Below are 12,812 nucleotides of genomic sequence, written 5' to 3'. Positions count from 1 at the left end.
GACTGCGGGATGGTATGGTAAGACTATTTAGCTTTTTAAGAAAAACTGCCAAACTGGCTTCCAAAATGGCTGTTTTTTTATGATTTTAAGTTTTTTTTTTTATGATTTATGATTACAAGTGGCTTTATATTTCCCACCAGTAATAAGAATTCCTATTGCTCCATTTGGTGGTGTCAATGTTTTCGATTTTAGTCATTCTAACAGGTATGTGGTGGTATCTAGTAGTTTTAGTTTGCAATTCCCTAATGACATACAATGCTGAGCAGTTTTCACATGGTTCTTTGCCAGCTGCTTATCATCTCTGATGAGATACCTGTTTGGATCTTTTGCCCACTTTTAAATTTCAGTATTCTTGCCTTGAGAACCCCATGAACAGTATGAAAAGGCAAAAAGATAGGACACTGAAAGATGAACTCCCCAGGTTGGTAGGTGCCCAATATGCTACTGGAGATCAGTGGAGAGATAATTCCAGGAAGAAGGAAGAGATGGAGCCAAAGCAAAACCACCACCTAGTTGTGGATGTGACTGGTGATGGAAGTAAAGCCCAATGCTGTAAAGAGCATAGAACCTGGAATGTTAGGAACCTGGAATGTTAGGTCCACGAATCAAGGCAAATTGGATGGTCAAACAGGAGATGGAAAGAGTGAACATCGAAATTTTAGGAATCAGCACACTAAAATGGACTGGAATGGGTGAATTTAACTCAGATGACCATTATATCTACTACTGTGGGCAAGAATCCCTTAGAAGAAATGCAGTAGCCATCATAGTCAACAAAAGAGTCCGAAATGCAGTACTTGGATGCAATCTCAAAAACAACAGAATGATCTCTGTTTCCAAGGCAAACCATTCAATACCACAGTAATCCAAGTCTATGCCCCGCCCAGTAATGCTGAAGAGCTGAGGTTGTAGATCTATGAAGACCTACAAGACCTTCTAGAACTAATACCCCCAAAAGATGTCCTTTTCATTATAGGGGACTGGAATGCAAAAGTAGGAAGTCAAGAAACACCTGGAGTAACAGGCAAATTTGGCCTTGGAGTACAGAATGAAGCAGGGCAAAGACGAATAGAGCTTTGCCAAGAGAACACACTGGTCATAGCAAACACCCTCTTCCAACAACTCAACAGAAGACTCTACACATGGACATCACCAGACGGTCAATATCAAAATCAGACTGATTATATTCTTTGCAGCCAAAGATGGAGCAGCTCTATACAGTCAGCAAAAACAAGACAGGGAGCTGATTGTGGCTCAGATCATGAACTCCTTATTGCCAAATTTAGACTTAAATTGAAAAAAGTACGGAAAACCATCAGATCATTCAGGTATGACCTAAATCAAATCCCTTACAGTGGAAGTGACAAATAGATTCAAGGGATTAGATCTGATAGAGTGCCTGATGAACTATGGATGGAGGTTCGTGCCATTGTACACGAGGCAGTGATCAAGACCAACCCCAAGAAAAAGAAATGCAAAAAGGCAAAATGGTTGTCTGAGGAGGCCTTACAAATAGCTCTGAAAAGAAGAGAAACAAAAGGCAAAGGCAAAGGAGAAAAGGAAAGATATACCCATTTGAATGCAGAGTTCCAAAGAATAGCAAGGAGAGAAAAGAAAGCCTTCCTCAGCAATCAATGCAAAGAAATAGAGGGAAACAATAGAATGGGAAAGACTAGAGATCTCTTCAAGAAAATCAGAGACACCAAAAGAACATTTCATGCAAAGATGAACACAATAAAGTAAAGAAATGGTATGGACCTAACAGAAGCAGAAGATATTAAGAAGAGGTGGCAAGAATACACAGAACTATACCAAAAGATCTTCATGACCCAGATAATCATGATGGTGTGATCACTCACCTAGAGCCAGACATACTGGAATGCAAAGTCAAGTGGGCCTTAGGAAGCATCACTACAAACAGAGCTAGTGGATGTGATGGAATTCCAGTTGAGCTATTTCAAACCCTAAAAGACGATGCTGTGAAAGCGCTGCACTCAATATGCCAGCAAATTTGGAAAACTGAGCAGTGGCCACAGGACTGGAAAAGGTCAGTTTTCATTCCAGTTCCAAAGAAAGGCAATGCCAAAGAATGCTCAAACCACCACACAATTGCACTCATCTCACACACTAGCAAAGTAATACTCAGAATTCTCCAAGCCAGGCTTCAACAGCACGTGAACTGTGAATTTCCAAATGTTCAAGCTGGATTTAGAAAAGGCAGAGGAACTAGAGATCAAATTGCCAACATCCGCTGGATCACTGAAAAAGCAACAGAGTTCCAGAAAACATCTACTTCTGCTTTACTGACTATGCCAAAGCCTCTGATTGTGTGGATCACAACAAACTGTGGAAAATTCTTAAAGAGATGGGAATACCAGACCACATAACCTGCCTCTTGAGAAATCTGTATGCAGGTCAAGAAGCAACAGTTAGAACTGGACATGGAACAACAGACTGGTTCCAAATTGGGAAAGGAGTACATCAAGGCTGTATATTGTCACCCTGCTTATTTAACTTATATGCAGAGTACATCATGAGAAATGCTGGGCTGGATGAAGCACAAGCTGGCATCAAGACTGCCGGGAGAAATATCAATAACCTCAGATTACAGCACCACCCTTAAGGCAGAAAGCAAAGAGGAACTAAACAGCCTCTTAATGAAAGTGAAAGAGAAGAGTAAAAAAGTTGGCTTAAAACTCAACATTCAGGAAACTAAGCTCATGGCATGCGATCCCATCACTTCATGGCAAATATATGGGGAAACAGTTCAGTTAAGTCGCTCAGTCATGTCCAACTCTTTGTGACCCCATGAGCTGTAGCATGCCAGGCCTCCCCGTCCATCACCAACTACTGGAGTCCACCCAAACCCATGTCCATTGAGTCAGTGATGCCATCCAACCATCTTATCCTCTGTCGTTCCCTTCTCCTCCTGCCCTCAATCTCTCCCAGCATCAGAGTCTTTTCAAATGAGTCAGCTCTTTGCATCAGGGAGCCAAAGTATTGGAGTTTCAGCTTCAACATCAGACCTTCCAATGAACACCCAGGACTGATCTCCTTTAGGATGGACTGGTTGGATCTCCTTGCAGTCCAAGGGACTCTCAAGAGTCTTCTCCAACACCACAGTTCAAAAGCATCAATTCTTCGGTGCTCAGCCTTCTTTATAGTCCAACTCTCACGTCATGACTACTGGAAGAACCATAGCCTTGACTAGACGGACCTTTGTTGACAAAGTAATGTCTCTGCTTTTTAACATGCTATCCTGGTTGGTCATAACTTTCCTTCCAAGGAGTAAGCGTCTTTTAATTTCATGGCTGCAATCACCATCTGCAGTGATTTTGGAGCCCCCAAATATAAAGTCTCTCTCTGTTTCCAATGTTTCCCCATCTATCTGCCATGAAGTGATGGGACTGGATGCCATGATCTTAGTTTTCTGAATGTTGAGCTTTAAAGTCAACTTTTTCACTCTCCTCTTTCATTTTCATCAAGAGGCTCTTTTAGTTCTTCTTCACTTTCTGCCATAAGGGTGGTGTCATCTGCGTATCTGAGGTTACTGGTATTTCTCCCGGCTATCCTATTCCCGCATGTGCTTCCTCAAGCCCAGCCTTTCTCATGATGTACTGTGCATATAAGTTAAATAAGCAGGGTGACAATATACAGCCCTGACGTACTCATTTTCCTATTTGGAACCAGGCTGTTGTTCCATGTCCAGTTCTAACTGTTGCTTCCTGACCTGCATACAGGTTTTTCAAGAGGCAGGTCATGTGGTCTGGTATTCCCATCTCCTTCAGAATTTTCCACAGTTTATTGTGATCCACACAGTTAAAGGCTTTGGCACAGTCAATAAAGCAGAAATAGATGTTTTTCTGGAAGTCTCTTGTTTTCTCGATGATCCAGCGGATGTTGGCAATTTGATCTCTGATTCCTCTACCTTTTCTAAATCCAGCTTGAACATCTGGAAGTTCATGGTTCATGTATTGTGGAAACAGTGACTTTATTTTTTGGGACTCCAAAATCACTGCAGATGGTGACTGCAGCCATGAAATTAAAAGATGCTTACTCCTTGGAAGAAAAGTTACAACCAACCTAGACAGTATATTAAAAAGCAGAGACATTACTTTGCCAACAAAGGTCCATGTAGTGAGAGCTATGGTTTTTCCAGTAGTCATGTATGGATGTGAGAGTTGGACCATAAAGAAAGCTGAGCGCTGAAGAATTGATGCTTTTGAACTGTGGTGTTGGAGAAGACTTGAGAGTCCCTCAGACTGCAAGGAGATTCAACCAGTCCATCCTAAAGGAAATCAGTCCTGAATATTCATTGGAAGGACTGATGTTGAAGCTGAAACTCCAGTACTTTAGCCGCCTGATGCGAAGAACTGACTCACTGGAAAAGACCCTGATGTTGGGAAAGAGAGAAGGCGGGAGGAGAAGGGGATGACAGAGGATGAGATAGTTGGATGGCATCACGGACTCAACGGACAGGAGTCTGAGTAAACTCCAGTAGCTGGTGATGGACAGGGAGGCCTGGCCTGCTGTAGTCCACAGGGTTGCAAAGACATGACTGAGGGACTGAACTGAACTGAAACTGTTGAGTTTTAATTAAGAGTTCTCTGGGTATTTTGGATAACAGTCCTTTATCAGATGTGTTTTACAAATATGTTCTTCCAGTCCACGTCATCATCTTGACAGTGTCTTTGGGAGAGCAGAAGTTTTTCATTTTAATGAAGTCAATCTTAACTTTTTTGTTCATGTTGTTTTTGGCACTGCATCTAAAAACACACTGCCAAACTCAATGTTACCTAGAATTTCTCCTGTGTTATAAAACTTCTAGTAGTTTTGTACTTTATATTTAGATCTATGATCTGTTCTGAGTTATTTCGGGGAAAGGTATAAGGTCACTGTCTATATTAATTTTTTTGTATGTTGATGTCTGGTTGTTCTCACACCACTTACTCAAAAGACTCTTCTCCATAGAACTGCCTCTACTCTTCTGTCAAAGACTGACTATATTTGTGTGTCTGTTTCTGGACTTTCTCTTCTGTTCCACTGATCTATCTGTCTGTTCTTTCACCAATACCACACTGTCTTCATTACAAACAATATACATGGGAAGTCAAGTTTAATGGGGAGACAGTTTTTGCTTCTTCTTTCCCTCCCAAAGTATTTTAACAAATATTTTGGTGTAAAAAAAAATTTTTTTTTTAATGTCAACAAATTTGTTTACAGAAGAAACAGAAAGCCTAAGAGGAAATGTGAGGAATCAGTTTCCATTTGTAGTTCTTTTGCTAAATGGTATAAAAGGATTGAAATCATAAAAACCCACCTGAGTCATAAAGAATATGAAATATTAAGGTAGTATTTTATCATTTGTTTCTGAAATCTCTAAAAAAACCTTGTATACCAATACAAAATAATCTATTATGTAACTTAACAGCTCCTCTCAACGTCATCAGGTCATATTCCACTCATCAGCTCATATTCCACTCAACTTCATCCTGCCTCAGTTTCTTTCTGTATAGAATGAGCACATACAAACTTTTTCACAAGAATGCTGAAAGGAATATATGTAAAGTATATCCTACATAAAATCACCTGAGAAACAAAAATGGAAAATACCTTTTGACAGCCAATCTTACTGCTATTTTTTTATAACCCTAAACACATCATTTAAGCTGTGTGACCCTAAACTAATATATTTTTCCCCCAGTAAAATGGACAGTGGGAAGGGTTTTCTTTGAATTACTAAAATGAGTGCAAAAGTAAAAATTTTCATATAAAATTTATGACAATGTCTTCTGAAATAAAGAATATTAATTTACATAACTGATAAACTCTTTTCAGCATCAAATCATCCTTAAAGTAAACAACTGCATTTCTCTTTAACTTCTTTTGGGGTTGATGAATATAAAAATGCTAATGCAAGCTCATCTTTATTTTTATGCTACTTGAGTATCCTATTCCTTAAATTACTTTGTACCCAAAGAATATATTAATATATTTTCAGATATAATGCAAAATTCTTTTTTGGTGGTCTTTATCAAATACAAAAAGAACTACCATAGCTATAAATAACTATAAGCTACTCTAGGAAAGACTGCCCCCTTGTGCCAGTCAATAATATTTAACATATTAAGAAAAAAACACTTTTTAAAAACTTTCTGACACTAGAAGTAGCCAGACTTCTACTAAAATGGTCTTGATCTTTCCATGTTCTGATTTCAACAGTTCATGTTTAAAGTGGTGATCTTCAAAGAAAAGTAAATTGAACAGTACATTAAGATTGTATGGACATGACTAATTTACGACATTCAGCAACAAAAGCATAAGTCATATCATTTAACTATCATAGTTATTAGCTATTCCAGTGTTTAGAGGCCGGGTTCAGAGAGATTAAGTAATTTTCTGATCCTTAGGTTCTATAACAAAATACAAAGAAAATAATTAAAGAAACCAGTATATTTCAGAAGAAAACTAGATGAAGCAGGAATAGAGTAGGGTGGCTTGTTTTAAAATATATATATATACATTTATATATATGTGTGTGTGTGTGTGTGTGTGTGTGTATACACACACATACAGTTCATCCAAGTTTTTAGGTATTTTGAGTTCTTAGAAAAGATATTTTCTTTGAATTTGATGTATGGCTAATTACCCTTTATAAAGCTTCTTGACGGATATAAGTAGTATCAGGCCATTCAAACACAAGTCAGTATCTATATTATTACTATTAATCTACAGTAGTAGACAAAGTATTAGGGCAATAGACTTGCTAAAGAAAACAAACATTAAGGTAATAAAAGACATATTACAGTTACAAATTACATTAACGAATAAGTAATGTGAAAGCAGACATTTGTGTATATATTTGATAGCATCCTATCTTTCCTAATTATGGTCAGAAATGTTGTAATTCTATTTCTACCAAATAGGATCATTAGAAGAATTAAATGAATTAGCATTGGTAAAGCGTTCACTATAATAAACAGCATAAAATGTTTGCTATATATGTAAATAAATTAATAAGTATGTACCACACAGTACGCATTTATTCAGTAATACCTACTTTCGAAGGTGGTCATGTTCTTTCAAAAATAGTTCAGTTCTTCTGTTGTTTACTCCAGACCCACTTTTATAAGACCTAGAAGAAAGAAAATTTTAGAACGTTTTTGGCAGACACTATAAAAAAGGATTAAGTGATTACTCCAGTAATATCCAAAGTGGACAAATTGAGCCTCTTCATGTACAACTAAAATGTATAATCCTTTTTATCTCCTTTTATTTTATTTTTTTTAATCTCCTTTTAAAAATGGCATCTATGGTAGATAAATATGCATGGCTCTCCAGCTTAAGAATTTATTTTTCACCGAAATAATCCAACATTCTTAGACAAAAATCTTACTTTTCCTTTTTTAAATTTTATATATACATTTGATAACGTCTAAAAATGTATATTTTGTATCAGTTGCCAAAAAGTCCAACTCCCTAAAGTACATGAAAAGAGAATATACATTCATTAGTTTATTCATTAACTCAGCAAATATTTATTCAACATCTGTTAGCTACCACACATTCTAACAGTAAAACATGCTACTTAGCCATGAGATGTTCACAGTTTAGAAAGGTACATAAATTTAATTTTAATTCCGTGTAATAGGAACTACTACTATAATATTTATATACAAAAGAAGAGAGTAGTCATTACTATAGGGCAGAAGGTAGATTAGAGAGCTTGTGAGAAATACAGAAACCTTCTTAAACAGAGAAAATCCATAAAGGATACCCTACAGAACAAGTGATAATTTACAGTTGTAAAAAGTGGAGGATTCTTTCAGGAAGGAAGGATTGCATATGAGGTGTCATGGGGTGTGGAAGAACAGTGTCTTCAAGAAACTGTATCATCCATCTTGCAGAGTGAGGTTTGGGAGGATACTGTAAAAGATGAGAAAAGCAGGGGCTTTTTAAAAGCCTTTTCCTTTCTTTCTCTATTATTTCCTCTTGTCTTTATTTTCCCCAAGTGGGAAAAATACTCCTGATTGATTATGACACAGCACATGAGATAGGGAAGCCACTGAAATGGAATGCTTCCCTAAAAGGATGCTACGGATCTGCCAACTGTGGAGTACCTCAGGATTTCTATCCTGGCCTTCAGTCAGTCAGTCAGTCAGTTCAGTCGCTCCAGTTGTGTCCAACTCTTTGCGACCCCATGAATCGCAGCACGCCAGGCCTCCCTGTCCATCACCAACTCCGGGAGTTTACTCAAACTCATGTCCATCGAGTCAGTGATGCCATCCAGCCATCTCATCCTCTGTCATCCTCTTCTCCTGCCCCCAATCCCTCCCAGCATCAGGGTCTTCAGTTCATTACAATTTACAAGAAAATGCTTTGTATTATTACTACTAACATTTTCATGTTTCAATTCTTTACTTACAAAATATCAAGAACCACAACAAAAAAATTCAAGTAACTGCACATATACTGCAGTGAGAGAAAAGGGGGTCATGCCATTAAAAGTGAACCACTACCTCAGAGTAGGTTCTAATGTGCAAAGTGCAGCAGGAAAGAAAACACCAGGAAAAGCTGCACAATATAACCAACACCACACCGGACTTGGAAGACTAATGTTGTTTAGTTGGTCAGTCTTGTCCGACTCTTTTGCAACCCCACGGAGCCTACCGAGGCTCCTCAGTCCATGAGATTTCCCAGGCAAGAATACTGGAGTGGGTTGCCATTTCCTTCTCCAGGGGATCTTCCCAACCCAGGGATTGGATTGAAACCATGTCTACTGCTTGGCAGGCAGATTCTTTACCACTGAGCCACCTGGGAAGTCCATGAACCAGTTAACCTCAAACAAGACTCCTAATACCTAGTTTTATAAAATGGGACTAATAATTTATATCTATATCAAAAGATTATATGAAGCCAAAAAAGAAACAATATATGAAAAAGCAGTAATTTCGGAAAAAAATTCTTAAATATCAGTTATTACTACTATCAGTTGTTAAGTTCGCGTCCAACTCTTGCCGACCCCATGGACTGCAGCACACCAGGCCTCCATGTCCATCACCAACTCCCGGAGTTTACTCAAACTCCTGTCCATTGAGTCAGTGATGCCATCCAACCATCTCATCTTCTGTCATCCCCTTCTCCTCCCTCCTTCTCTCTTTCCCAACATCAGGGTCTTTTCCAATGAGTCAGTTCTTCAAATCAGGTGGCCAAAGTACTGAAGTTTCAGCTTCAGCATCGGTTCTTCCAATGAATATTCAGGACTGATTTCCTTTAGGATGGACTGGTTGAATCTCCTTGCAGTCCAAGGGACTCTCAAGTCTTCTCCAACACTACAGTTCAAAAGCATCAATTCTTCAGTGCTCAGCTTTCTTTATAGTCCAGCTCTCACATCCATACATGACTACCGGAAAAACCACAGCTTAGACTGGACTGATCTTTGTTGGCAAAGTAATGTTTCTGCTTTTTAACATGCTGTCTAGGTTGGTTGTAACTTTTCTTTGAAGGAGCCAGCATCTTTTAATTTCATGCTGCAGTCACCATCTGCAGAGATTTTGGAGTCCCAAAAAATACAGTCTGTCACTGTTTCCATTGTTTCCCCATGTATTTGCCATGAAGTGATGGGACTGGATGCCATGATCTTAGTTTTCTGAATGTTGAGTTTTAAGCCAACTTTTTCACTCTCCTCTTTCACTTTCATCAAGAGGCTCTTCAGTTCTTCGCTTTCTGCCATAAGGGTGGTGTCATCTGCATATCTGAGGTTATTGATATTTCTCCTGGCAATCTTGATTCCAGCTAGTGCTTCATCCAGCCCAGCATTTCTCATGATGTACTCTGCATATAAGTTAAATAAGCAGGGTGACAATATACAGCCTTAAAGTACTTCTTTCCCAATTTGGAACCAGTCTGTTGTTCCATGTCCAGTTCTAACGGTTGCTTCTTGACCTGCATACAGAATTCTCAAGAGGCAGGTCAGGAGGTCTGGTAGTCCCATCTCTTTAAGAATTTTCCACAGTTTATCATGATCCACACAGTGTATTACTTTCTTTAACAGTGATCCACAGAGTGTATTACTACCATATCTCATCTCATTAACCATATTCTGCCATATGTTATACATATATATCATATAATATATATTATATAATAACATACATAATTATATATTTAAATATAATTATACATTAAATATTATATATCAATATATTAAATATATTATATAAATTATATATATTAAATGTATATTAATATATAATAATTATATAATATATTATATATTACAATTATATACAATATATATAAATATATAATACATTATACATATATTATATTTGAGTATGTGCTTACTCCCCTCCAGCATCTAAAGGGCCAAGTTAATCTTTTCATTTCTACCTGCTACTGCAACTGACATATTGTCTAACAGTGGGTAATCAAGAAATAGTTTAGCAAATGGATGAACGTGTTTCTTTCATGATAAACTTTAAGAAAACAAGTTACTACACTGGAATGAAGTCTAGCAATTCCCACAAATCGTGTGGTAGCTAAATGACTATACATTAAAGGCTGTCTGTTACACCAGTTCTCAATGCATTCTTTAAAATATATATGTATATAGACTACACAGAAACTACACACAAGACCTATGTGTGACTGAGAACTAATAATATTCCAAAATTCCAAATACAGCAAACATGTTTCATTTTCTTTACTCCTATATGTTACACAAAGCACATGTGACTAAATATAAGAAAAACAGATAAAACAGAGACAAACAGTAAAAATTAATTTTCCAAGATAATTTCTGGAGGTAAAAACATAACTGATGACTTGACAATCCTGGATTTAGAGTTTTGGACAAAAATTTTGAATAGAATCAATACTAAGTGGTTTGTGCTATAAAACTGTCTTACTGTTACAACAAAATAAAGGAACTCCAAGATAATGTTTATCAGAGTACACATGATATGTAAAGTTCATAATATGGTAGTACACATCACAGTTCATGAATCATAAGTATAATACTTATGAAACCTAAATACCCCAAGTCTATACCCTAAGTGAGACAATGAAAGGTCTCAATAGATGGCCTAAAAGTGGAAAGACTGCAGCTTTAATTAGATGCCCAATGGATTTGACCTTGTCAGTCAAGAACAGTTGTAAAAAAAAATGTCAAAACTGTGTATAAAATGCTCTATTATTAAAGGTGAGCTAAAGGTAGGGAGGAAAAGAACACAGCCAAAAAATTATGGATTAAGAGCAGCATAAAAATGCTGGGAGTCCTTAAATAATTTGACATAAAGCTATGAGTCTGTATAAGACCTGGAAAAAACAGATTTTGAATTCTGGGGCAGTAAAGGCTACTCTAATAGCTACTTAAGTATGTAATTGTTGTGGTAAGGGAAAGGGTAGAGGGACAGAAAGGGTCATGAGGATGGGAAATGCAGAGCTTTGGTTATTGGTAATGTTATTAACATAATGCTCAAGGTGGGTAGGAGGCAATCAGAGAAAAACTCACGAAGACATCTAAACTAGACTTTGAATTAAGACAGCAAAGACACGGTTGGCAAGAGTCAATGATAAAACTAGGGTAAGCTGGAGATAAGACCAGCAAAGTAAATTAGGACCATATCGGACCAGCAATGTTTAAAGAACTGTGAAATGCAAAATAAAAACCTTGAAATCTAAATCATGGTTCTGCTACTCAATTTTTTGTTAATCACAGATACACTTTAAATCTAATTCTGAGTAAATACCCTACAAAATAATATAAAAGGTAACTTACTCAATATCCTTTCGTACGGATCCCATGAGATTCTCCCTTTCCCGTATTGCCACAAAGTTTGCTTTGGTTTTATGGAATTCATGTGTATAATCCTGCAATAAATTAATATCCAGTCTCAACATAAACTTTCACCTTATTGATTCAGTTATGTATTGTTATACTACAAATCTCTGTCAAGATAACTGCTATTTAAGAAAACTAATCGTCAAGAGGTAAAAATACCATTATAATCACTTTCCTGAAGAGTGACCAACTTTTTTCAAATGAAAAGTTTGGCACCGAAGGGGTGGTGGTAGTGGTGTGTGTGTGTGTAGTCACTTCAGTTGTATGTATGTATGTGTGTCTGTGAAGTCACTTCAGTCTTGTCCGACTCTTTGCAGCCCAACGGACTGCAGCCTGCCAGGTTCCTCTGTCCATGAGATTCTCCAGGCAAGAATACCGGAGTGGGTTGTCATGTCCTCCTCCAGAGGATTTTCCTGACCCAGGAATTGAACCCATGTCTCTTACATCTCCTTCATTGGCAGGAAGGTTCTCTAGCACTAGAGTGCCCCCTGGGAAGCCCAGCACGAGCTTAACAGTGCCATTAGACCACCATCCTGGGTATCCTCTCATACGCTGTCCTATAGGGCAGAATTGTAAAGAAAAAATAATCCTCAGATGAAATAACTTCAAATAGCCTACGATAAAACTTCAGAAGCTCTTTCTACTCATTAGTGTACCCAATGGGGCTTATTTTCAAATTTCATCTTTTTGGAACTCCTGCAGAAAGTTAATTTCTAAACCAATCAAATGAATAGAATCAAGAGAGTTGTAAAGAATAAAAGAATTTTAGAATATTTCCTTTTCTTTTTTCTACCATATTTTTAAGTTATTAAGGAAAATTCACTGCTTTTAAAAATTCAGATAAGTATATTAAAAAGATAAAAAAAACATAATCCCATCTCCCAGAGAGCTCCTATTGATCCTTTAGAAGTAAAAATAATACATGCATGTGGGGCACCATAAACTAAAAGAGCACCAAATGAAATAT

The 12,812-nt window shown here is 37.3% G+C and overlaps 1 protein-coding gene across 3 annotated transcripts in view; it reads right to left on the bottom strand.

Moving 5' to 3' along the window:
• Window positions 1-12,812, bottom strand: part of GOSR1 (golgi SNAP receptor complex member 1) — a 43,355-nt gene that overhangs the window by 19,572 nt on the left and 10,971 nt on the right. For all 3 annotated transcript variants that reach the window (XM_043903293.1, XM_043903294.1, XM_043903295.1), the window contains exons 5-6: window positions 11,783-11,874; window positions 7,061-7,135 (exon numbers count right to left, since the gene is read on the bottom strand). In XM_043903293.1, coding sequence (XP_043759228.1) covers window positions 7,061-7,135; window positions 11,783-11,874 — 167 coding nt within the window. The remainder of the gene's footprint in view (window positions 1-7,060; window positions 7,136-11,782; window positions 11,875-12,812) is intronic.

The sequence above is a fragment of the Cervus elaphus genome, chromosome 5 (assembly GCF_910594005.1).
Source record: "Cervus elaphus chromosome 5, mCerEla1.1, whole genome shotgun sequence".
In the NCBI taxonomy this organism is placed as follows: domain Eukaryota; kingdom Metazoa; phylum Chordata; class Mammalia; order Artiodactyla; family Cervidae; genus Cervus; species Cervus elaphus.
The sequence above is the reverse complement of the archived record's forward strand: the minus strand, read 5'-3'. Positions and strand labels throughout refer to the sequence as shown.